This window comes from Podarcis gaigeae, assembly GCF_964106915.1.
Source record: "Podarcis gaigeae genome assembly, chromosome: 1".
In the NCBI taxonomy this organism is placed as follows: domain Eukaryota; kingdom Metazoa; phylum Chordata; class Lepidosauria; order Squamata; family Lacertidae; genus Podarcis; species Podarcis gaigeae.
The window spans coordinates 133,061,274-133,085,883 of NC_139678.1; the positions used below are offsets into that span (position 1 = coordinate 133,061,274).

Genomic DNA, 24,610 nt, shown 5'->3' on the forward strand with positions numbered 1-24,610 from the left:
CTCTCCTAGGAGACAGAAAGAGGACTTTCAAAGGAAACTCTCTCTATAGCTTTGAAATCTCTATAATTTTCTTTTTCATATATTCACACAGACCTTTTTATTAAATCTACTGCTCTTACTACCAGAATTAGTGCGGCTGCATGCGGTGTAGGATAAGCCTAAATGAAGAAAGGTAGTGGAAATGGACAAGAAATCAAACTGTTATGAGCAGAAACCATGCAAACTGGACAATGATAAACAACAGGAAAAATGGTTCATTGCCTCCTTTCAGTACAACTGTGTCGGAATCATGCTTCCTCTGACCTTAGGAACATAGATAATTTGCTCTGAAAGATGCATTTCTTAAGAGTAAATGTCAATACATGGCGGACTTTTGAGGGTGAGATTTGCTTTGACTTTCATTTGAAAAGTATTATTAGTTACTTTAGGTTCTGATTTCTATCTGTGAGCTTCTTTAAAAGTGGAGATAATTTGCATGCCATTTTCTTCTGGTGTTTTGCTTGCCAACTCTGACAATGGATTGAAAGCTCTATTTTTCAAACTCCCCTTTACCTTCCTACCTGTCTTCTTGAATAGCCTCCCAGGTGTTCTGCCTTCAGTGCTTCACCCTGACTATTACCAAACCAATGTCAGACTTCCCTGCATCCCTTCCCTCCAATATGCTGCAGGAGCAAGAGTTTCCCAGTTATTTTTGCCTAGAATTGAAAGTATAAGCTTCCCATGCCTTGCATTTCAGGGGGCTGGCCTGACTGGCTTGGTAGTATGTTCCTATGGCTGATTTGTTGTTCCTATGCCATCTAAAGCAGGGTGCCAATGGGGTGCCCTTGAGATGTTGCTGGACTTCAGTTCCTGTCATCCCTGAGCATTGGCCGTGTTGGCTGATTGGAGTTGGGAGTCCAACAACATCTGGAGTGCCCCACATTGCCTACCTCTATTACTCCCCGAGCCTGCACAGCAAAATTTTGAAAGTGGACATGCTTTGCCATTATTTTCCTTCTTGGGTAATAGCAGAGATGCCGCGCAAAATGTATTCCAGATGCACTCCTCTTTATGAGCTCTTTGTTAAGGGGCTCTTAGAAGTCTCTGAGCACAACAAGGGATGAACGGGGTCTGAAATACATACCTATTTTGGCCAAACCCACACACATTGGACTTTCCACCTGGCCTACATACTTCCTAAACTCGCACTACTGCTTTGGTCCCTAGAACTTTGGTTTCCTGCCTTGGGCACCAAATCCCAGCTCCAGTTCAGGAGCAGAGTTAGTTCCTCTGCTAAGGTGCCCAACTTGCTGCTGAAAGTGCTTTATGTGTGCACTCTTGGTGGTCCAGATGTTTCCCAGTTTTGTTCCAGAAGATGCAAGGCAGAATTTTATTTAGTTGTTTTAGCTACAGGGATAAAAACACCAAAACTAGGCTGCTGTATTTCAGACCCTGATCGAGCACAACTGCCACAGATTTGGGCATTACCGTATTTACCCAGGCCAAGTCCTTCTGTTAAAGCTGTGTTTGCCATGTTTCCACATGGCTTCCTGGTGTTTTTTTTCCTTTTAATTATAATTTTGTTCTTAGTTTTTGGTGTGACTTGTATTCTATAACAATAACCTTCTTAGTTCTAATGTCCCTCCTACCCCTCAGCAGTTGACCAAGCTCCACCAGTTGGCTATGCAGCAAACCCCCTTTACTCCCCTTGGACAGACCACCCCCGCTTTCCCTGGTACGTACCCAAATACCCTTTACAGATTTCCTTCTCTTCTTACCTATGCAGTTTCTCTTTCTTTCTAAGTTCAATTTGTTTAACGGTTTTTTAAAAAATAGGATCTGTAACCAAAGTTGCAAGTATCAGTTTCAGATATGTTAAAGCACTAGAATAATAATCCAGTTTTTCTTCATTGTGGGTATGAGTTCAATCCACTCATGGGCATTTTTATCTACTTTGCTCTTTACCTTGCTGAGAAATAGACAGGTTATGCGTCTGCAAGTCACCTGCTCATTTTGTCTACTGCAAGACATCCATGTGGCCAACAACACTTTGTTTATGGGGGCATCGAAAGTGTCAGTTGAGAGGATGCAAATTCCTTCTAGTTCTCTGTCATGGTTTTGGTCACTGTTTGGTCACTGTTTCATTCATGTATTCAAAGACATGAATTCATTGTTAATTAATGTTTAGCAGGTGAAGCTCATGCTTTCATGAGAAATACTGAGAGGGAGCCGTTACTCTAGTGGATAAGCCCTTTATTCGAAGCATGGCGAAGACTTTAAGGGCTTCTGACAGAAACTTAGTAGGTGCTATTGTGCCTCACAAATGTTAGTAAATTATTAAGTAAAGTGAAATCATTTCAGCAGAACACTCAATTAGTAGATACTACATTCCATGTGTTGCGTGTATCTATTTAATATATCTTCATTTCATTTGGGCGATCACAAAATGCGTGTTCTGCCATTTTGTTCATCATATTTTGAGCTTCCTAGATGAAGTGACATTGCTTATCTCCTCGAAGGCAAAAAACATTAAATCTGTTTCTTCTTTGCTCTTCAGGAGAAAAGCTGCCCTTACATTCCTCCGAAGAAGCTCAAAATCTGATGGGCCAATCATCAGGTAAAACAAAGGCTATAGGCAAATACACAGGGTACTATCTGCATTTATAAATATTTTTTCAATTGGATTCTGCCACTTTTGTAGCCACTTACAAATTGACTGCTCAAGTTATGCTGATGAGATAGTTTGACTCTCAGTGGGCATTAATATGTTAGTATAACACAATATGAACTGCTTAAGCTATAATGGTATACAGTGAATCCTTCTTTTTTTTTTAGAAAAACACTGGGATAAAATGAAATTGCAGAACTGAAATGTCTCCTCTTTTACAGAATAATTGCTCTGTATAAGAACAGGATTTTGGCTCCTCCTGCTTTCTGTTTTCAGTCAACCTGTGAAACTACTCTCCTCTAAGCCTCTCCAACGTCCTATCAGTGGGTTTTTATAAGCACCAGCCAGGATCCAAAACTCATGCAACTAGTTCTGTGCACCTTAGTGAGCTTTGGGTTTTTGTACATTGAACAGCAACCCTCCACTTGACACACTGCTTTCAAACCTGATATAATAATAATAAGGAAAAGAATTTATTATTTATACCTCCCCCATCTGGCTGGGTTTCCCCAGCCGCTCTGGGTGGCTTCCAACAAAATATTAAAATACAATAATTAATCAAATGTTAAAAGCTTCCCTAAAGAGGGCTGTCTTCAGATGTCTTCTAAAAGTCCAATAGTTGTTTATTTCTTTGACATCTGATGGGAGGGTGTTCCACAAGGTGGGCGCCACTACCGAGAAGGCCCTCTGCCTGGTTCCCTGTAACTTCACTTCTTACAATGAGGGAACTGCCAGAAGGCCCTCAGCGCTGGACCTCAGTGTCCGGGCAGAACAATGGGAGTGAAGACACTCTTTCAGTGGGCCGAGGCCATTTAGGGCTTTAAAGGTTAGCATCAACACTTTGAATTGTGCTCGGAAACATACTGGGAGCCAATGTAGGTCTTTCAGGACTTGTGTTATGTGGCCTCGGCAGCCGCTCCCAGTCACCAGTCTAGCTGCCGCATTCTAGATTAGTTGTAGGTTTTGGGTCACCTTCAAAGGTAGCCCCACATAGAGCACATTGTAGTAGTCCAAGCGGTAGATAATCAGAGCATGCGCCAAGCTGGCAAGACAGTCCACGGGCAGGTAGGGTCTCAGTCTGCGTATGAGATGGAGCTGGTAGACAGCTGCCCTGGACACAGAATTGATCTGCTCTTCCATGGACAGCTGTGAGTCCAAAATGACTCTCAGTCTGTGCACCTGGTCCTTCAGAGGCACAGTTACCCCATTCAGGACCAGGGAGTCCTCCACACCTGCCCGCCACCTGTCCCCCCAAAACAGTACTTCTGTCTTGTCAAGATTCAACCTTAATCTGTTAGCCGCCATCCATCCTCCAACCGCCTCCAGACACTCACACAGGACCTTCACTACCTTCACTGGTTCTGATTTGAAAGAGAGGTAGAGCTGGGTATCATCCGCATACTGATGAACACCCAGCCCAAACCCCCTGATGATCTCTCCCAGGGGCTTCATGTAGATGTTAAAAAGCATGGGGGAGAGGATGGAACCCTGAGGCACCCCACTAGTGAGAGCCCAGGGGTCTGAACACTCATCCCCCAACACCACTTTCTGGACTCGGCCTAGGAAAAAGGAGTGGAACCACTGTATGGCAGTGCCCCCAGCTCCTAGCCCCTCTAGATGGTCCAGAAGGATGTCGTGGTCGATGGTGTCAAAGGCCTCTGAGAGATCCAGCAGAACTAGGAAACAGCTCTCACCTTTGTCCCTAGCCCGCCGGAGATCATCGACCAGTGCGACCAAGGCAGTTTCAGTCCCATGGCTGAATCCTGACTGGAAGGGATCCAAATGGTCTGCATCCTGCAGGTGTGCCTGGAGTTGTTCAGCAACCACCCGCTCCATCACCTTGCCCAAGAATGGAAGATTTGAGACTGGGCAATAGTTGGCCATATTGGCCGGGTCTAAAGTTTGTTTTTTTAAGAAGCGGTTTAATTACTGCCTCTTTCAGTGGGTCTGGGAAGGCTCCCTCACAGAGAGAAGCATTCACCACCCCACGGAGCTCATCGCCCAGCCCTTCCCAGCTCACTTTTATGAGCCAGGATGGGCAAGAATCAAGGAGACAGGTGGTTGGTTTCATTCATCCAAGCAGTGTGTCCACATCCTCGGAGGTAACAGATTGGAATTGATCCCACGCAACTTGACTAGACAGGACTCTAGCACTATCCCACCCCAGCCCTGCTCCCATGGTGGCATCTACCTCCTTCTGAATCTGAGCGACTTTATCTGCAAAAAAAAAAAACCTTTGCAAAATCATTGCAGCAGATCTTGGGGCCTTTACTGGTCTCCTGCTGCTGTTTTCTGCAGATGCAATAGAGGCGGTGAAGAAGTTCCTCTTCGTCGTCGCTATTGCCACTTGGTAGGCTCGACGTTGAGCTCTAACCTGTGTCCTGTCAGATTCAGAATGAGTTTTCCTCCACTGGCGCTCTAGCCATCTCAGTGATTGTTTCATCACCCTCAGCTCCGAGGAAAACTATGAGTTGTGCCAAACTTATTCAGGGACAGCTCCATGGAGGCCATGCTTTCCACGAAGTCCCGAGAGGCCCCTTGTAAGTTTGTGTCGGCTTGGATGTTAAAATCCCCCAGAACAACCAAACTAGGTGTCTCCAGGAGGACATCCGCCACGACCTGAAGCAGCTCAGGCAGGGAATCCTTGGTGCAGCACGGAGGTCGGTACACCAAAAGGAATCCTGTACTGCCCCTATTGCCCAACTTCCGGAACATGCACTCAGAAAACTGGGTCTTCCCAATAGGACACCTGGTGTAAACTAATGACTTCCTAAAAATCACTGCAACCCCACTACCACCACCATATGACCTGGGTAGCTTAAAATCCCCCCACCAAGAATCTATTTGGTGTGAAAAGTCACAAGAGCCATATGAATACTTTCATATTTTGCAGCACAACTTGCTTAGAGAGGGATTCTGATAAAGAATAGCTTTACAGGAGAATATGGTTAAAGCCGCCTCCTGAGCACCAGGTTTCCAATATGAATTGGGATTTAGTTTACTTTTTAAAATGGTGTCTCAGCTCCAGAGGTAGCCAAATGTTGCTGCTTACCTGTGATTTTTTCATCTGGGTCCTGAACCTAGTTTTGGGACTTTTGGTGAACAATCTGTGCTATAAGCTGGTCACGGGGAGTGTGCTGGGATGTTGTTATGTGAGATGTAGACATGAGGAAGCCCGGAATGACTTGGGACCATGGGGCTTGGGAGGAAGAGTTTGACTTTCTTCCCCTACCATGATCCCAAGAAAAAGCACCTCTCCAAAGTTATTTCTTGCATTTCAAAGGAAGCTCTCATTGGTGCTGTCAGAAGCTTCCCTTGAAAGGCAAAGAGCAGCTTCAGCGGTGGGGAGTGGACCTGTCAGGAACAGAGGTTCCTCCTTCCTCTTAGTCCTATGCCTGTTCATGTTCCCCCATGTCTGCTGTTCACTTATTTAAAATGTACATGCTAATTGCATTCAGGCAATAAATGTCACAACTAGTTAAAATTAACAATGGCAAATATTAATAATTTTCCTTGCTTATTTTGAAAAACAGCAAAATAAAATTTAAGAATTGAGTATCTGTGAGCATTACATAGACAAGACCTAAGATTTGCCCCTGATCTAACACAGCATGAACACAGGCTTCAGTGCTGGGAAGGCATAGATACCTGTAGCTCTTTCAAGGAAGCTGGACTTCTGCTGATCAGCTCTTCTGGGAGGGAGGGAGGAGACTGAGTTCAGTTCTCCACCAGATTGCTTGTTGGGTGTTAGCAAATGGGCAAATAAGAAGCTGTTTCATTACAAGATCATGGAGAGGCAAATTGCCATATTAGAACTGGAAGCCTAAGGGATCACAGAAGTGAGTGATGAACTAGAGAATAAGCACACTAACTTCATTTTATTTAAATGTTGAAATTATAAGTCTTGCTTCTATTTCGCATTATATTGCTTGTAATTTGCAGCAGATCTGCTTCCAGACACAGTCAAAGGGAGCAGCCTAAAAGGAAAGTTGTAGTTGAGCATGCAGCCTTGAATCTTTGTGCAGTCCAGGGAATCTTTCCTTTCAATCTAATAAATAATAATAATAATAATAATAATAATAATAATAATAATAATAATTTATTTAGTATTTATACCCCGCCCATCTGGCTGGGTTTCCCCAGCCACTTATCTGAGGCCACTTATTTGAGGCCATTGTGGATAGGACATTAACTAATTCAAAACTTAGGCTGAAATAAATTGGATGAAAACCTCCAGGCAGCCTCTTTTGCTGCAACATTTTATAAATCACACAGAGTGATACAGATACAGACCTCTTCTTACTGCCTCTTCTTACCTTTGCAGCCAGCTCCAAAAGAAACAAGGAAAGCTTCCCTGTCAGTGGGTGGGTCTCTAAATTTACACTTATTCTTTCAAATGAGTATCTGGAGCAAGAATGGGATATCTGGCCTTCCAGATGTTGTGAAACTCCCTCATCTCTGACCATTGTCCCTGTGGACTCAGGCCAATGGGAGTTGGAGTCTGGCAACATCTGGTGGGCCGACTACAGGTTCAGAATAATTATGTGAGAACTGTTAAGTTCCATGGAAAATCATATTTTTGCAGGCAAATATCCATCTTCTTTTGGGAGAAATTAATTATACATTCCTTGCTTTTTCAACATGGTGTTGAAATTGCATAAAGTAAATTTGGCACTGGAAATGTCCTGTATAAAGAGTGAATCATTATGACTGAGGTGGTCAGGAACATGTTTTCATTATTCAAGTCACTGTGTTGGATACTAAGAACTTTGAGTGAAAGGAAACATTGGCTAGCATTGTTCTGCAAATACTTGCTCAAAAGACCAAGAATTCACACCAGGCTTTATAGCGCTTCTCACGCATTCACTTGTGCTACAGATCATGCAAGGGGAACAACACGTCTGGATTTAGTTTTACTTTTCTTGCTGTAGTGTGAGGTGGATAACAGCTGTTCTGTGACAGGTAGGTAGCCGTGTTGGTCTGCCATAGTCGAAGCAAAATACAAAAATTCCTTCCAGTAGCACCTTAGAGACCAACTAAGTTTGTTATTGGTATGAGCTTTTGTGTATCTAAAGAAGTGTGCATGCACACAAAAGCTCATACCAAAAACAAACTTAGTTGGTCTCTAAGGTGCTACTGGAAGGAATTTTTTTTAAAAAGCTGTTCTGTGAGTGAGAGGCAGTTTTGCATATGGGGCAATTTGAGATGGAGCAAGTTACTTTGTGAAAGTTTTCACAGTTCTTTGACTTTTCTAAAAAAGAATACTGTGGTTTCAAATTGGGCAACTTATTCAATATATATAGCATTACATATAAGGGTAGGTAGACTGTTTTTTGAGATGACAGCATATAAATTAAAGGAGCAGATCAATATATATTTTAGTCATAGATTTCAAAGCAGAAATCTCTTGTCTTGCGACCTATTCCTACAAGAAATAAATGCAATAATAAAGACTAATAGATGTGGCAAAATACAGTAGCTACAGTGGGAAAGAGCTTGACCAGAATCCCAGGGTCTGATGATAAGCTATGACAAACTTTAGCTTTGGACTGGGGGTGGGGAGCAAAGCTGGACAGTCAACACATTTGCGCAGTCTGGGTAAGCCAAAAATTCACTGACTGTGTTGCCTGAACTGCGCCAATTAATGAACACTCCCTGATTCAGTGAGTGGTCATGTTGTCAGCTCAAAAATTATTTCCTGTTTGTACTGCTTAAACCTGATTAATGCCATCATCAGGCTAAAGCGTTCATCTACTGTGGAATTGATGATGATGGACCTTGGAAATTTGATTAGAAATTGAAACAATATGAGCTATTACAGCTGGAAGCATCAATGCTTCTGAATACCATTTGCTGGGAACCACAGGAGGGAAGAGGGCTCTTGTTCTGGAACCCTGCTTACTGGTTCTCCATAATGGGCATCTGGTTGGCCACTGTGAGAACAGGATGCTGGACTAGATGGGTCATTGGCCTGACCCAGCAGGCTCTTCTTACACTCTTACTTGCTCGTAGCTGCCAATATGACGGGAAATTTTGCTTCCCCCCTCCCCAGTTTATACCTTTGACCTTCACACCACTTACCTCTGGAGTACACTTGCAGTAGAACTCTATCCTTATATTGAGTTTGGTGTCAAGATATGTTCCAGACTTGTCAGGGGCATTAGCATAATGCAAAGTGAGTAGCAATGTGGGAACCAATTTGTTTATGTTTGGCAACCAAAACAGCCTGGGTGGAGAGACTGAATACAATGCGCTTCACAAAATGGACTTCTGTGGCAGACATGGCATCGTGGCCGTGACATGTTCTTCCCAACACTAACCCCAAGGTACCACAAGGTCCTAGCTGTGTTTTTGCTCTGTTGATTAACAGCAACTTTTTGAGACAACTGTTAAGGAATGGTTTTATCTTTGATCCCGAAACGGAAGCAAGGTGAGGATACGGTACCTATGGAGTTTGTAATGATTTGCATTAGAACCAAATGGGCAGGTTAAGAGAGAATTGATTCTAGGAGCTCTAGGTTAGTAGTATTAGTGCTTTCCTTGTTACTTTGCCAAAACATGTTCCTTCCTTACCCTCTGGCCCTGGTGCAGTCTGAGAAATTTACAAGGTCTGCTGTTTTGGTGGAATACCAGACGCTGTGCAGTGCTATGTCTTCAAGCTATAACCATTTTCCCTTGCATATGCTCAGGTTTGGATGCCAGTCCCCCGGCCAGTACTCATGAACTCACCATTCCCAATGATGTGAGTATCGCATCTCAATGCTCTCCATACCATTTTTAAAACATGTTTCTCTACAAATGACATCTAGGACATTTAGCAAAGCCCATGCATTAATTCCAGGCGTATCATTTCAAAGTCTTTTAACAAAGTACAGTTACTAAACTGAAAGGGGTGGAATAAAGAATTGGGGAGGGGGATGGCCTTGGCAACCTTTCTTCAGTAGTCCAGTCCTTAGGAAATGGACCTGACATCTCTGGAGAACGACACCATTTTCTGACCCTTTCTAGTCCTACAGCATTAGAGGTTTGCCAGCTGCAGGCAAGTGCTGCCTCAGTAATTTCACAAGTTGCCTTATGGGATGAAAAGGGAGTTGCCTTCCTTGCCCATTCTGATCCTGACCTGTGTGCCGAGTGATAATCAAAGCAGTGCAGTTGGAGCTGAGCTGGAAAATGGTGGGACTTACTTTGTGCATAGCTGTCAACTTTTCCCTTTTCTTGCGAGTAATCCTATTCGGAATAAGGGAATTTCCCTTAAAAAAGGGAAAACGTTGACAGCTATGACTTTGTGGTGGGAGAGAAGTGGGAAGTGGGAGGGGTCGTGGCTCCATTTCTTATTATCTGCATACTTTATTCTAACAGGAAAGGTTGTGCTTCGTTGACTACTTGTTCATGCAAATATCCCATTTGTTTCTAGATAAAAAGCAAGTAATTCCTCCCCTATTTTTAAAAACCAGTTTGACAGTTTATGAGAAACTATTTATTTATTGGCTATTTATTTATTTATTGGCTACTTATTTATTGTGACTTATTTCAGAGCACAGAAATGTAAATTGACCTCTCTTCCAGTCCACTCCAGCTGTGCTCATTTCACACATTATGAGTATGGTTTAGAACAGGAGTTCCCAAATGTTTTGGACCCAGGAAAGCAGCACATTTGAAAATCTAAAAAACTGCCATGAGCACCACAAAACACTAATTTCACAGAAGAAAAAAGAGTTATAATAGCCCCCTGTCCCAAGCAGACAAAATACCTCCACCTTAAAAAAAATCAAATAAAACACAGAGGAGGGAAGTACACTCCCCATAACAAGCTATCTATCTGTCTGAAGGGACTAAGGGCCTTGGTGGACACCAAAGGTGGTTTCTGGGGGTACAGCGCCCCTGCTGTATGCACCACGTTGGAGACCCCAGGTCTGGAAACAGTTGAGAGCTAAGCAAGACAAAAACCATGGTGGAGTGCATTTTAGAAAGAGACAGTGAAAAGGGTCTGACTGAAGTTTCTGAACATGCGTTTCCAGCTCCATGAAACTGTGGTTTTGTATCTATTGGCTTGCAATTGTGAGCTTCCTGTCAATTTATCCTGGCTCAATAGAGGACCCTGCAAAGATTAAAAAGTTCCTATTTCAAACAGGCATAGGTCCTTCAGAGTCTCCCCTTCTCTGTACTTTTCTTATGAAATTTCCAGAGCCCAAATGTACTGTTAGTGTTGGTTGAATTGAAATACATAATTGTTTCTGGTATGCTTTTAATTTGTGGGGGCAATTTGCTTAGCAACAAACATTAATTCTCCCCCATTGAGCATGCAAATTTTGGCATGAACATACTCTTAAAAATTAATCTCAGTTATATTTAATTTGTTTGAATTCATCTTCCCTGAATATGGGCAACCAAAACTCTTTCCCAGGTTTGTTCATTCATTCCCCAGGGCAAGCCATGACAGTCGTCCCCTACAGAGACAGCATGACCACCATTAAAACCTCATGTATAGATGGTTTGCATTGTTTATCCATTATGCAAATGAAAGCAAACTGAGCTCTGGTTTCAGTTAATGTATGTGCAGGGACACTGTCTATCACAATTACATCAACACTCTTCTGTTCGACATTCAATAAAACCTTTACAAAAATATTTAAGCAGGTTTCTAAAAATGCATACCTGCATCTGAAGGTGAACAAATAATTTGGTTGGGGAGGAAAAGGTGATGGAGGAGTTTAGTTTAGTTTAGTTTAGTTTAGTTTAGTTTAGTTTAGTTTAGTTTATGCCATTGGTTTTTGAGTTTGGCATGCAACCTGAAATTTAGAGGACACCATAGTATATTTGAATGAGACAAAGACTTTTGGCTTTTTGAACAGCAAGTCATTATTAATTCTGGTGTCTTAAAGTGGTGTTATCCTCAACAACAATAAATGGGATGTTCTCTCTAAGACTAGGAGCTTCTTCTGAATCTGTAATCCAGTCTGGCTCTCTGGCCCATTATAAATGATCTGCCTCCGATCCTACAGAACAATTCTTCAGGAAATCTACCATTTAAAAGACCTATTTTTCTTTCTACTAACTTAAATTATATAGCAATATACTGTGAGCCGTTTCCAGAATGGCTTGTGTTATGTATTTTGATTACAGCTCCTATTATAATATATTCTCCAACACTTCACAGATGAAAACCAGGGTGCTTATGAGAGTTACCCCATTCGCACATTGAGTATACTGTGACTTCATGTTCTGGACAGATATAGGCATGAATATGCATTATTTTCAATATGCAAGCCATGTTCACTGTAACCTGTTCCTCAATAAGATTCCATAGAAATGCATCCATAGAGTTATGGAAGCAATTTATTTTTGGAGTATGAAAGGGACAATATTCTCTTCACCATTTGCTTCCGAGGTCCTATCATTGTGGATTCTGTTAGATTTCTCCCCAATACCTTGCTGCTTTCTGGTTGCTAGGGCACAAGCTTGCACATCTTTCTATATTCTTACATGGTTCATAGAACCATAGAATAGTAGAGTTGGAAAGGGGCCCGTGGGCCAAGCTTCCATTTGAATCAGAAAATCCAGATGTGGCGTATTCCCAACAGATGACTGTCAAACCTCTGTATAGAGAAATCTAGCACACACACACACATACACATGCCAGCAATTGGTTCCATTGTCAAGTGGTCCTTACCAATATCTTCTGCGAAAGAAGCCCATTAGATCTAGCTTTGCCCTCCTAAGCAGAAGAAACCAAGTCAACGCCCTCCTCTGTGTGACAGCCCCCTTGGGTATTTGAAGTGTGCTTTCATGTCCCTTCTCACCTTTTTTATTCATGTTACAAATGCCCAGTTCCTTCCACCTTTGCTGTCCATATCCCTGCATCTTCATTGCCATCTTTGGGACCAATTTTTCTACATCCTTGTTGTCATGCTCTGCAGTTCTGATGATGTCTGACAAGTGCAGAACCAAGTGGAACCATTATTTTTCATAATGCAGCCTAAACTTACATCAGCTTTTTTTACACCTATATTCAGTTGCTGCTTGTCAAAACATTATTGGATTTATTTGTATATTATTTAGATTTATGCCCCACCCTTCAGATACATTGCCAGGTTTGGTTAAATTCTTACTCTCTGGCTCCAGTTTCTTAGGATGCTCTGTGATGAGTTTGATAGATAGTTGGTCCTGCCTTTGAGCCAAATCACTACAAAAAGCTTTTTTTTTTAATTACATTGCACTTGTAATAGAAGAAAATTAAAATCTGTACTACTGGGGAAAGCACTAACAGGCTCTTGCAGGCAACACTTTGCACACATAGAAAAAACACTGCAAGTTATCATGATATAGACAGCTGCTTCATTCCTCCAGAAACAGGGTGTATCTTGGAGTCCAGCAGACCTTTATGTCTCAAGGCAACTGAAAATGTGGACCCTCCAGCTCCACAGCATTCGATGGCAGAGAGTGAGAGATGAAAGAGATACAGCTTCAAAACATTCAACTCTGCTTGAATCATGTGGAATGTGGTATATTGCACTGTGTATAGGGATAAACAAAGCTGTCATGTTGAGTTATCTAAGTTTCTCATGTTTCCAGTCTTAAATTCAGTTCTTCACATTTCTACAACCATTTGCAATTTTATATTAAAAAAAAACCCTCATGAAAATTCATCAGCCTTTTTTGTGCAAACTTCTCCTGCTTGTATGTAGGTTTTCAGTAACTAGCACATTTTTCAAGCAGTTTCCCCTAATAAATGCATTTTTGTGCACATTTTCCCTTAAAATATTCATTTTGTACATATTGCTTAGGCGGAGGATGGAAACGCAAAATTCAGAGAAGGACAACCTCTAAAGGAAAGCTGTGTTTTGGTTCACATATTGTTCCAGAAAGTGCAAAATAACTAAACTAAAATGTTCTAACTAGAACATGAGCAAGATTGAGTATCTCCTCAATCCCTAGCTCTGTATGACAATTTCAGTTCCATTGATGTTCAAGGCAGCTACTTAATTAGATTTACTTTATCATATATTGTTTGGGGTGATTTCTTACCTACTCCTTCACCACGGTCCCAGGGCAGGTCACAGCAATGCAAAAACTGTTTTTACTGGAGGGGTGGTCCTCCTAGGAATTTTCCTCGCGGGTTTCCCAAAGGACAGCCAAAAATGAGCAGCAGCAGCATTTAGCAGACCTAAAGGTAAAGGTAAAGGTACCCCTGCCCGTACAGGCCAGTCTTGACAGACTCTGGGGTTGTGCGCCCATCTCACTTAAGAGGCCAGGGGCCAGTGCTGTCCGGAGACACTTCCGGGTCACGTGGCCAGCGTGACATCGCTGCTCTGGCGAGCCAGAGCTGCACACGGAAACACCGTTTACCTTCCCGCTGGTAAGCGGTCCCTATTTATCTACTTGCACCCGGAGGTGCTTTCGAACTGCTAGGTTGGCAGGCGCTGGGACCGAGCAGCAGGAGCGCACCCCGCCGCAGGGATTCGAACCGCCGACCTTTCAATCGGCAAGTCCTAGGCGCTGAGGCTTTAACCCACAGCGCCACCTGCGTCCCTTTAGCAGACCTACTTAGGTGTAAATTTACCAGTAAGTAAATTCAAAAATACTGTGGACAGGAAAAATCGAGATAGATTTTGGAGGCCTAACATTAAAAGTGACAAAGGTGCTCACAGAAACAGCAACTCAGGTGTGGCTGAGTGCCCCATTGTGGACACAGCTGTAGTGAATCTTTCTTAACACCTGGTGGCTAAAATTCCTGTGTTTATAGCTGAAATAACATTTCAATTAACACTCATGTGTTTGAAGACTACTTTTATTCTGATGATGGTTCTTTTTGCTCAGAAGCGTCTTTTGCTTGAGCTTCTTTGACCATTCTTAAGATTTTGCCTTGGGGTTTTGGTTTCCAGCTGCCTCTTCTCTGCTTCTCTTTTTTCTCTTTTTTAAGTCATGGCTGTGCTTAGAAGGTTTGCATGCTCACTTTAGTTCACTGACAGCTACTGGTATTACTGAAGATTCATTCTTGTTAGTGGCTTTGATTGGAGGAGCCATTGAGTTAGTGGGCACAAAAAATCAGTTACCTGCTCATCCCTGCTTATGTGCAGGGGTCCAGCTCTGCCACTACGGAAGTGGGGCACCAGGCTCTGTGTTGACCTGGACTATCACAGACCTTTCTTTGCCCCTTCCTTTCCCCTGGTGCTCAGATCAGAGCACAAGCGCTTGCTCCATTCTGAGCACACCTGGGAGGAGAGAAAAGGCAGAAGGGCTGAGGCTAAGAACACCACACCTGCAGCTCACAGCCCTCTTGGAGAGAAGGGTGAGGGGACAGAGAGCCCTTTCGGCCCTTATTCAAGGCACTGCCACCAACACCATCTTATAGTATAGGGAGAAGGGGACATAGAGCTGACTGGGTCCACCACATCTCTCTTTTCACACCATCTGCCACCACAACATGCAGGGAGCTGGAGGGGTTGGGACTGGGGCGAGGATGCAGGCCTCTAAAGTCTCCTCAGCCATTTCATTAGCCATGATTTGTTACAAGACAAAGTGCCATGCAGGTCATAAACAGGCCTGGTGGTGACTGTTTATAACCTGAATAGTTTGGAAGAGATTGCCAAGACAAAAGAACAGTTCGGCAGGAAAGTGATATAGCAGAGCTTTTTTGAATATTACATTTCCAGAGTATTCAAAACAGAAACATGTGCCCTGACATATCTCACAAGCCCTACGATACTACTCACAATCTTTAACACCAGTGGACCAAATTAAGAAATGCCCCTGTGCCTTTTTTTCTAGCTAATAGGCTGCATAATCGGACGCCAAGGGACCAAAATCAATGAAATTAGACAGATGTCTGGAGCACAGATCAAAATCGCCAATGCCACAGAAGGTTCATCAGAACGCCAAATTACCATCACAGGAACCCCAGCTAACATCAGCCTTGCTCAGTACCTCATCAATGCCAGGTGAGAGCTGCTTACTAAGGTTTCCTAAGTACCTCCCTCACCCCACTTTCATAACCCAAGATATAAATAAAGTGGCCAATTAGACCACAATACAAATGTCTCTGATGCCAACATGTACTCTTTGCTCCACATGGCAGCAAGAAGTGAGATCCATCAATCTAGTGAACAGTTATGTTGATGGTTCCCCTTATTCTATTAATCTGGTAATGATAGCTGTAAACGATTAAAAAAATCCAACTATTTTCTCAGTACATATATCTCTTTTCATAACTTTCAAATTAGTTTGGCTATGTCAGAATCTCTCTTAACTCATTCAAAGGGTGTAATTCAATGTCACAATTCTTCCGTCTGGAAAAGCATTTCCGCTTGCCAGAAGGAACAACCCCACCTTTCCTCCCCCTGCATGCTGTTCTGGGGTTTCCTAATTCCCAAGCCAATTTGGGGGGGGGTGCAGCGGGAAGCCCCATTGTACAAGTGAAAGTCCTTTCACAGGGCTTATGCTGAAAGGGTTCATTAGGTGAATCCCCCCCACAGAGATGCATAATTTATTTTGCAATATTATCACTTGTTTTGATCCTAAAAAAATGAATTGCATTTGCATTTCCTGTATATATTTTTATCTTATCGGGCACTTTTCTGAATAAGGGCAAATAAGGAGAATGATATTAGGTTGGTCATTCCATCTTAATCAGACTTTTAAAAATTATCCTATCTGCTATTTGAAATAATAGGATGTGTTTTAATAGCAGCCAAACTGGTATGGATGAAACAGGAAATGTGTGGGTGGCACAGCAGCACAGGAAGGATCATAGAGTTGGAAGGGACACTGATGGTGATCTCTTCCAACTCCCTGCAATGCAGGAATCTCAACTAGATCATACATTCCTCCTCATTCCAAAGCTTCCAGTGAAGTTGAGTCCACCATCTTATGAGGGAGTCTATTCCAATGTTGAACAGCTGTTTCCATCAGAAAGTTATTCCTGAAGTTCACTCAGAATCTCCTTTTTTGTAACTTGAAGTTCTGGGTTGTACCTTCTGGAGCAAGAGAAAACAAGCTGGCTCCTTCTTCCACGTGACAGCCTTTGAGATTTTTGAAGATGGCTATCCTATCTCCTCTCGGTCACTTTTCCAGGCTAAACATACCCAGCTCTTTCAAGTGCTCCTCGTAAGGCTTAGTTTCCAGACCCTTGATCATCTTGGTTGCCCTCCCCTGCACTCGCTCCAGTTTGTCAACATCCTTCTTAAATTGTGGTGCGCAGAATTGGACACAGTATTCCAGGCATGGTTTGATGTGGCAGAAGAGAGTGGGACTATTACTTCCCTTGATTGGGACACTAGACTTCTGTTGATGCAGCCGAGAATAGCATTAGCGATTTTTGCTTCTGCATCATGCTGTCAACTCATGTTAGATCCTTTTCACATGTTCTTGTAGTAAGCCAGGTGTCTTATATTTGTGCATCTGGTTCTTTCTGCCTAAGTGCAGAACCTTATATTTGTCCCTATTGAAATTCACCTTCTTAGTTTGGACTTATTTCTCCAATCTGTTAAGGTCATCTTGCATACCAATTCTATCTTCTGCGGCATTGGCCTCCCCTCCCAGGGTTGGTGTCATCTGAAAATTTGCTGAGGATCCCCTCAATTCCTCCAACCATGTCATTTATAAAGACGTCATACATGCCTGCCCGCTCACTATCCTACCAGGCAAATTGAAACCAAGTTCACCACAAGAAACATATGTACTCTTGTAGACAATCAAATGTCACTTGGGTGAGGAGAGCTGACTTGTCTCCTCTTGGGTCAGGGGTGCTGACCAACTCAGGAGCAGGGGGCAAGGGTGGAGTATTCTGGGAAAGGGCCTGGCTGGCTGGCTGACTGGAGCGCTGAAGGTGAGCCCTCCATACAGCAACGCTTCATTTGTTATAACTTCCTTCTTTTTGTCTTCTTTTAAATATACTAACTGTAATTGGGTTTAAATTAGATCAGATGCTATTTTTTAGGAGAAAAGGATGAGTGTGACAAAATCCATGGTATTGCAGGCAACGTGAATGTAAATTAGCTTGTCAGAAACATTAGCAAGCTCTTTTCCATGTTTGAATTAATGTGAACAGGGGACTTAAGGAGTATGGAGTGAAGTCCTCAGTGTCTATGTTTGTCATAAACTTTAAGCGATTCCCCACTTTTCCTCTCATTTATTTTTTTACAATTATTTATTCTAGGCTGACGTCTGAGGTCACTGGAATGGGCGCACTCTAATTTCTGCCAATCACACATCATTCTGCATCACATGACCCTCTCTAGCCAATGACGCTTCTTCACCCAGCTTCTACAATGCGTATACTTACGGCTTCACACACCCCTCTTCTCCTTGGAAACTTTTCTTTAATAACAAATATATGTATATAAATATATATATATATCTATATATATATGTATGTATGTATCTGTGCACATACTAATAAGTTGCTTTATAAGTTGCATTTTGTGATTTTGATTTTGTTCCTGAATTTTAAATTTATGCTCCAGGCCAGTCTGTGTTTCAGCTGTACAGTGCTAACTATTTTATATAGGTTTTTGCCTGGGATTTCCCTTGGTAAGACTTTGGAAGAAGGTTGGTCTCACTAGTCTTTATTTAGCTCAGTTTAGCTAAGATGGTTTTTTTTAATTTTACCTTTTTTTGCAGCACCTGTAGTAGGACTGAGATCTGGCCTAATCTAGAGCAGTGGTTGCTTTGAAATAGCTGTTTCTTTTAATTATTCAATTGTTCCTTCCATCTTTGAACCCTGATTGTCCTTGGCTCATCCTTAAAATGTTTGGATCTCTGTCCTAAGAATGTGGCATGACTTTCTCCCATTTCATGTTGGAAGTGGAACAGGCAGGAGCCCAGGAGCGTCAACCGGGTCCTCATGGGTTCCTGCAAGGACTGGGCTGCTTCCAGTGAGGCACAGCCAAAGCAAAGCAAGCCATTTTCGTTACCAAGCAGAGAACAAGGTGAGGAAAATATTCCTTTAAATATAGAATTATTTCATAGAAATGGAGACAAATAAAAAATTTAATGCGGCAGGAACTGCTGAAAATATCCTTAAGAGAATCACCCACAGACTTTTGGACTTAGCTCAGGAAGCTCCAGCCTCTGGGAGCCTGCTGTGTTTGCCATTGTTTGTATTTAATAAAAGTCTGTGCAGCTCTGCTAGTAACAAGCTCTGCCTTTGGTCTTTGTGTGCTCCTTCTTGGTTTTCCTTGACAGGCTCTTTGTCTCACCTGCCTCCACAGCCTCCTTCCTCTTCCATGCTTCTGTTTGATCAGATTGGATCCAATAAGCATATATTTAGTGTTGGTTGATTTTTTTTGTTTTGATCCTCCCTCGACATTCCTATTCACTTTTAAGCCCTGCTGGAAACTCTGAGATACAGGTGGCATTGTGGGTTAAACCACAAAGCCTAGGACTTGTTGATCAGAAGGTTGGCGGTTCGAATCCCCGCAACAGGGTGAGCTCCCGTTGCTCGGTCCCTGCTCCTGCCAACCTAGCAGTTTGAAAGCATGTCAAAGTGCAAGTAGATAAATAGGTACCACTCCAGCGGGAAGGTAAACAGCATTTCCGTGCACTGCTCTGGTTCGCCAGAAGCAGCTTAGGCATGCTGGCCACATGACCCGGAAGCTGTACGCCGGCTCCCTCGGCCAATAAAGCGAGATGAGCGTCACAACCCCAGAGTCGGCCATGACTGGACCTACCTTTACCTTTAGCTTTAGAAACTCTGAGCATCTTGAAAGGCAAACCTCTGGAAACAAACCATTCTGAAAAACAGGAAGGCAATACATGAATGATGAGAATTTACCAGGTCCTCTGACGGTGATGACTCTACTGCCACCCCCTGAAGGCTGGGGGGGGGAGGAAAAGGGAGACGGGGAGGGGGCAGAGGAGAAAGAGGAGGGGATCTTCAAGTTCAGGACTCAGGAAGCGGCATGCTCCTTGTGGGCCTCTGGATCTGCCACCCCTCCCAGCTTTTCTGAGCCCACTGCCTCAGTGCTTCATGGGCCCTGAAATTTACTACAACAGGATATAGCACAATCAGTTCACACCCCTTTCTCAGCACCTGGGAAATGTGGGGTGAAATCAGCATATGCTAACTTCTGCTCTCATTGACCAGTACTGAGACAATTAGGTGGAGCTCCCAGCCCTGGGTTCCTCATTCACAGCGGGTGTACTTCTGCCAGCCCATAATCTCCTGAATTGCTCTCCTCCCATAATCCCAGTTGGAAGCCTATAAGAAACCAAGTGGGAGGTTGGTGGCTTTTTAAAAAGAGCAGCAAATAGTTATCTCTGAAAATGCCAAAAACACCCCTCCACCCCTAAAGGCATGGTATTTTCACATTCATAAAACTCTACAGATTGTAGTAAATTGCCAAGTACCAGTTGATTACAAGTGCAATAAATGGTAGAGAGCAATTCAAACATCTCTTGTTACACAACAATAAGTAGTGATTCCTCACAAAGGGACAGCACAGCACATGCCTCGTTTATATTCTACGTTTGAATGTAACGTTTTCATTTATAGTATTTAAATATGGTAAGGAATTTTCACTTGCAAATAAAGCTGTCCAAATGTTGGAAAATTAAGGTCAATCTGCTCTTTTTCTAATAAACACTATAAAACCCTTTTATGACAAATAGTTATCAAGGTCTGTAGAGACAGATGATTTTTCCAGTGGTCTTTAACAACCTTATGGAGACAATGTCAAGTAGCAGAAGTCCACAATCACATATTGGATCTATTAGGACTTGTACAACATTATGGTTTTGGCAAATTTGAGAAAACTTGAGGTGGCTAAAATCCTTCGCGCTAGACCTTAAGTCTATGGTTCTATGCAGTTTTTACAACATGATGCCTGAAAACATGATGCCTGAAAAGGACATTTCCCAACAATAACTGAACAAAGCAAACTGCATGCTAAAAGACCACATCAAAGACACTGAAGAAACAAGAGTGAGTTTACTTCTACAATTTATTATGGGAATAAAATGAGGTAAAAAATCTAAGACAAGGTGACAGCATATCATGGGATATGGGTCTCAGAACCGCATGTGAAGTTAGGTGTATAGACAGCAATTATTGCTCATCTGTCTGGCATCAGAAAACAGCCAGTTAATCTGATGTGCTGTTACTTCTGTAAATATATGCTAAAATGTTACCCATGGACTGCCAAATTGTTGGAAAACCGGGAAATACGTGCTGTAGAGTTTCTGATCTAGATTAAGTCCCCTTTGACATGTGTTACATTGTGCACAGGGAACCAGAAGGGATAAGAGTCCATATAAAGCAGAACTCGAATGCATACAGAATGACACCGATTCTTTAATACCAGTAATTCTAGATGAATACCCTATGGAGATGGTTGTCTGCTATCCAGCTAGATTTTTTTTGGAATCACTGTTGCAACGTAATACATATTAACTGACTGGAGGGGTGGGGAACATGATAAATACCTGGGAGGCTCTCTGCACATTGATTTATACTATATCTTTATCAATGCCAAAATCCTGTCTGCTGTTTGTGTGGGATGAGCATGGAATTTAACATGGAGCTATAAAAAAAGTAAACAGTATTTTGTGTAATGGATAATATGAAGCACACAGGCAGCATTTACTTCCCATAATTGCCAGGGGAACTAAAACAGAGTGAAGTTCATTTGGGGCAGAACTTTGAATGATTTCTAGCTCCTCTTCATGTTCATTCCCTCCCACACTCCCCCAGCAGGTGAATTGGACTCTTGCATTTTAAAAAAAAAAAAAAACCACACAGCAATAAGTCTATAATGAAAGTTAGAAACATCTATAATGAAAGTTAGAAAGCAAAACAGGGCAGCAACATTTTTAGGCATATTATGCAGACATGGAGGAACTGCTGTTTCTGTGGATGCTTTGTGACTTAATCACTGCTGCTAAGCAATCAGAAAGAAGGCAAGGCAGGCATTTCCTGTATCTTTGCTGCTGAAGAGACTCGCTCTCTTCTGAGAGGAGCAGCTTGCAGTAAGAAATATAGGAACAGGAACAAAAAGAAGGGTTCCTTGTGCCTTTAACCACTATATGGCAAGCAGAAATCAAGCAGGGTAAGCCTTTTCTAGTAAGGAAATACATTAGGAAGAAAGCTTCACCTGTTGACACTTGTGGACCATTTACTTTGGGATCATATCCATCAGCATAGCAGCTTAAATTATAACATGCTAGATGCTGAAAGAAATCACAGAGGATAGGGTTTTTTATGAACAAATAGTTCATTTGGATGAAATTGAACTAGAATGGGTTCCTTTTTAAAGAATAAACTTTCCAAGCACTGGTTATTTCCATATTTATTATTAAAATTTATTTCAGACCAGAATTTAACCTAAGAGCAACTGCCCACATGCTAGAACTCTGGAACAATTACAGAAGACAAATCCCTAGTTTTCATCCCTGGCAGAAACCTGCCTGAATAAAAACATATTTCATTGTCTCTGGAAAGCACACGGACCTGAACTGCAGCAGATTTTCTATTTTGGGGGAGCACCCAGCAAGGATATCTCACTATGTGCCCTAACATTTTGTAAAGCGTTGGACTTGGATGTTTCTACACCTGAACCAAACATAACATTGTTATCTCTAGTTACAGATAGGTAGCCGTGTTGGTCTGCCATAGTCAAAACAAAATAAAAAAATTCCTTCCAGTAGCACCTTAAAGACCAACTAAGTTAGTTCTAGGTATGAGCTTTCGTGTGCATGCACACTTCTTCAGATATCTTATTTTATTGTTATCTCTGTCACTTCTGATTGTTTAAATGATGCATAAAGGTTATGGTGAGAGGGGAGTAAATACACTCATGATTAAAACTCAAGAGCCTATGATGATTACCAAGCCAGAAGAGGCCAGAATTATGGGTAGCTTGGTTTTTATGTAAGACTTGAATATTAAAGTCAAAGTGAGTAAGTGTTTGATTTGTGCAAAGTTTATTGTAAATTTGTGTAAGGGTTTTAAGCAGGCCATTCTGGCCACCTCATACACCTCCCTATGTGGACTGCTGCGTGTCCTTTCTAGAGCTAACGGTTCTGGGTAAATAACGTAGGAAGCTCAGCACTGGCCTGGGAACATTAGTTCTGTTCTTGGAATGCTCTGAAAATTAAAAGCAAGTGTCTGCTTGAGCATCTGCAAGTGGCAGGGTTCCTATGGCTTGTAAGTTTGCCAGAGGCCTGAAAGCCAGAACAACTCTCTGTCCCCAGAATGATGCTCTTGCCAAACGTGCAGTTGCTTATACTGGACCCCTGAAGGTACCAATGCTGAGGATTCATACAAGGACAAATGTGCCCTATGAATACTTAGGACCATTCTCAACAGCTGCATGGTTTATTTTCTAACTAGCATTTCCATCAAGCTGGAAAGCCAGCCAGTCCACTAAGGTTTTGGTACATTTCCTAGGTTTAATTATGCAGAAACTAAAATATGCAAAAACCCCAACCACCAAAAGTTGCCCTAATCTGAGGCTCTATTTGAGGCATGATGGAAATCAGTGAAAACTTTGGGGCTAATTCTCATTGAGGTTGTAAAATTTGTGCTTGATCTGTACCACATTAGACTGTACAGTAAACAGTGCATTCGATGTTTCTCCATGCAGAAACTTTCCTCTCATATATAAAACTAGCATACGATGCTAGGCCAGAACACATTTCCCTTAATACTTAGAATTTTTGTGCAGGGAAGTTTTTTGCTCATATAATAACCTGAAAACACAAAAAGCCAGTCATGATTCCACCACACCAACAGCTCGGGACAGCGAAACATAGGCACAGGTTTACTATCTCGGGGCAAACTAGGACTTTGGGCTGGTGTTGTAACCAGAGATGCATGAATCTGTCAATTTTTGTTCTCTCCGTTTCTCATTTTTCCACTCTTAAATTCAGTTCTCTCCATTTCTACAGCTATTTTCAAATTTTAGTCTAATCCTCTTGAAATTTCTCCTTACACATATCACAGAATCACAGAACTGCAGAGCTGGAGTGGTCATCTAGTCCAACCCCTTGCAATTCAGGAATCTTTTGCCAAACGTGGGGCTTGAACCCATCACCCAGAGATTAAGAGTCTCATGCTCTACCAACAGAACTATCCCAGCAGTTTTCTGCCTGGACCAGGCTACTCTGTACCCATAATTTATTTTTAGATGGAGTCTAATTCTGAATATAGGCAACTAAGTCGACAAACAGGGACTTCATACAAAGCACAACAAACTGGCTTCTCCACCCTCACCACGAGCCAGAATATTAGCCTGGAGGCCTTTACCTCTTTCAAGATGCTCAGTTTCCAGCTTATGTTTCAGGAGGGTGGAGTTTCTCTTAGAATTTACTTAGTAGTTGAACATTTTGGCTTTTGTTTACTTCTGACCAGATGTGGCAGAGGATTCCAGAGCAAAGCTGAGAGGCAGAACTTGTGCTCAGAAATTGGCCTACGGCCGCCCTCTCCACCGGCACTCTGAAAGTAGGACTGTATGTACTTCATGGTCAGAGCCAAGTTTAATCCAAAATCTGCATGGAAAACTCCCCTTAAAATGTTCTCACATCTGTCGCTCTTAGTACTGGCACTCAGAGTGTAATGGGATTACCCTGTATCTCGTGTGGCTCACTTTCTTCAGCCAGGGTAGTTATATGCTCGGATGAGTGCGTCACACTCTAAGGCCTGCTGAGCCACAACATGTGATGATCACTGCTGTGAAAACCTCAAGCTGGTTTGGGGGTCCCATTTTGAGAGTAGTTATCATTTTGTGCCCAAATCGGTGTAGCTCATTTGGAGTGGACTGAGGATACACAAATGCATATCCACCAATTCAAGCTGCCTAAAGATTTGTATACTAATGGAGCAGACAGCAACTTCAGACAAGGCATTGCAAAAATGAAACAAGAGGAAAGAAAATGACCCCTTATTGCCTGGACCACAGCCTTAGTCCTTATTGCCACCTCTCCAGCTGCTTTTTGCAAAAACTTTGCAGAAAATAATTGTAGCCATTA

The 24,610-nt window shown here is 42.4% G+C and overlaps 1 protein-coding gene across 33 annotated transcripts in view; it reads left to right on the forward strand.

Annotated features, from left to right (window-relative positions):
- Positions 1–18,786, forward strand: part of PCBP3 (poly(rC) binding protein 3) — a gene marked incomplete at both ends in the record, with an annotated part of 76,850 nt that extends 58,064 nt beyond the window's left edge. For 18 of the 33 annotated variants that reach the window (XM_083713014.1, XM_083713009.1, XM_083712990.1 and 15 more), the window contains 5 exons: positions 1,636–1,714; positions 2,537–2,596; positions 9,337–9,389; positions 15,416–15,585; positions 17,802–18,786. In XM_083713014.1, coding sequence (XP_083569140.1) covers positions 1,636–1,714; positions 2,537–2,596; positions 9,337–9,389; positions 15,416–15,585; positions 17,802–17,838 — 399 coding nt within the window. Of the gene's footprint in view, positions 1–1,635; positions 1,715–2,536; positions 2,597–9,336; positions 9,390–15,415; positions 15,590–17,801 lie in introns of those variants that run through there. The other 15 variants (XM_083712992.1, XM_083712999.1, XM_083713005.1 and 12 more) reach the window with 5 other exon arrangements.
- Positions 18,787–24,610: the final 5,824 nt, after the last annotated feature.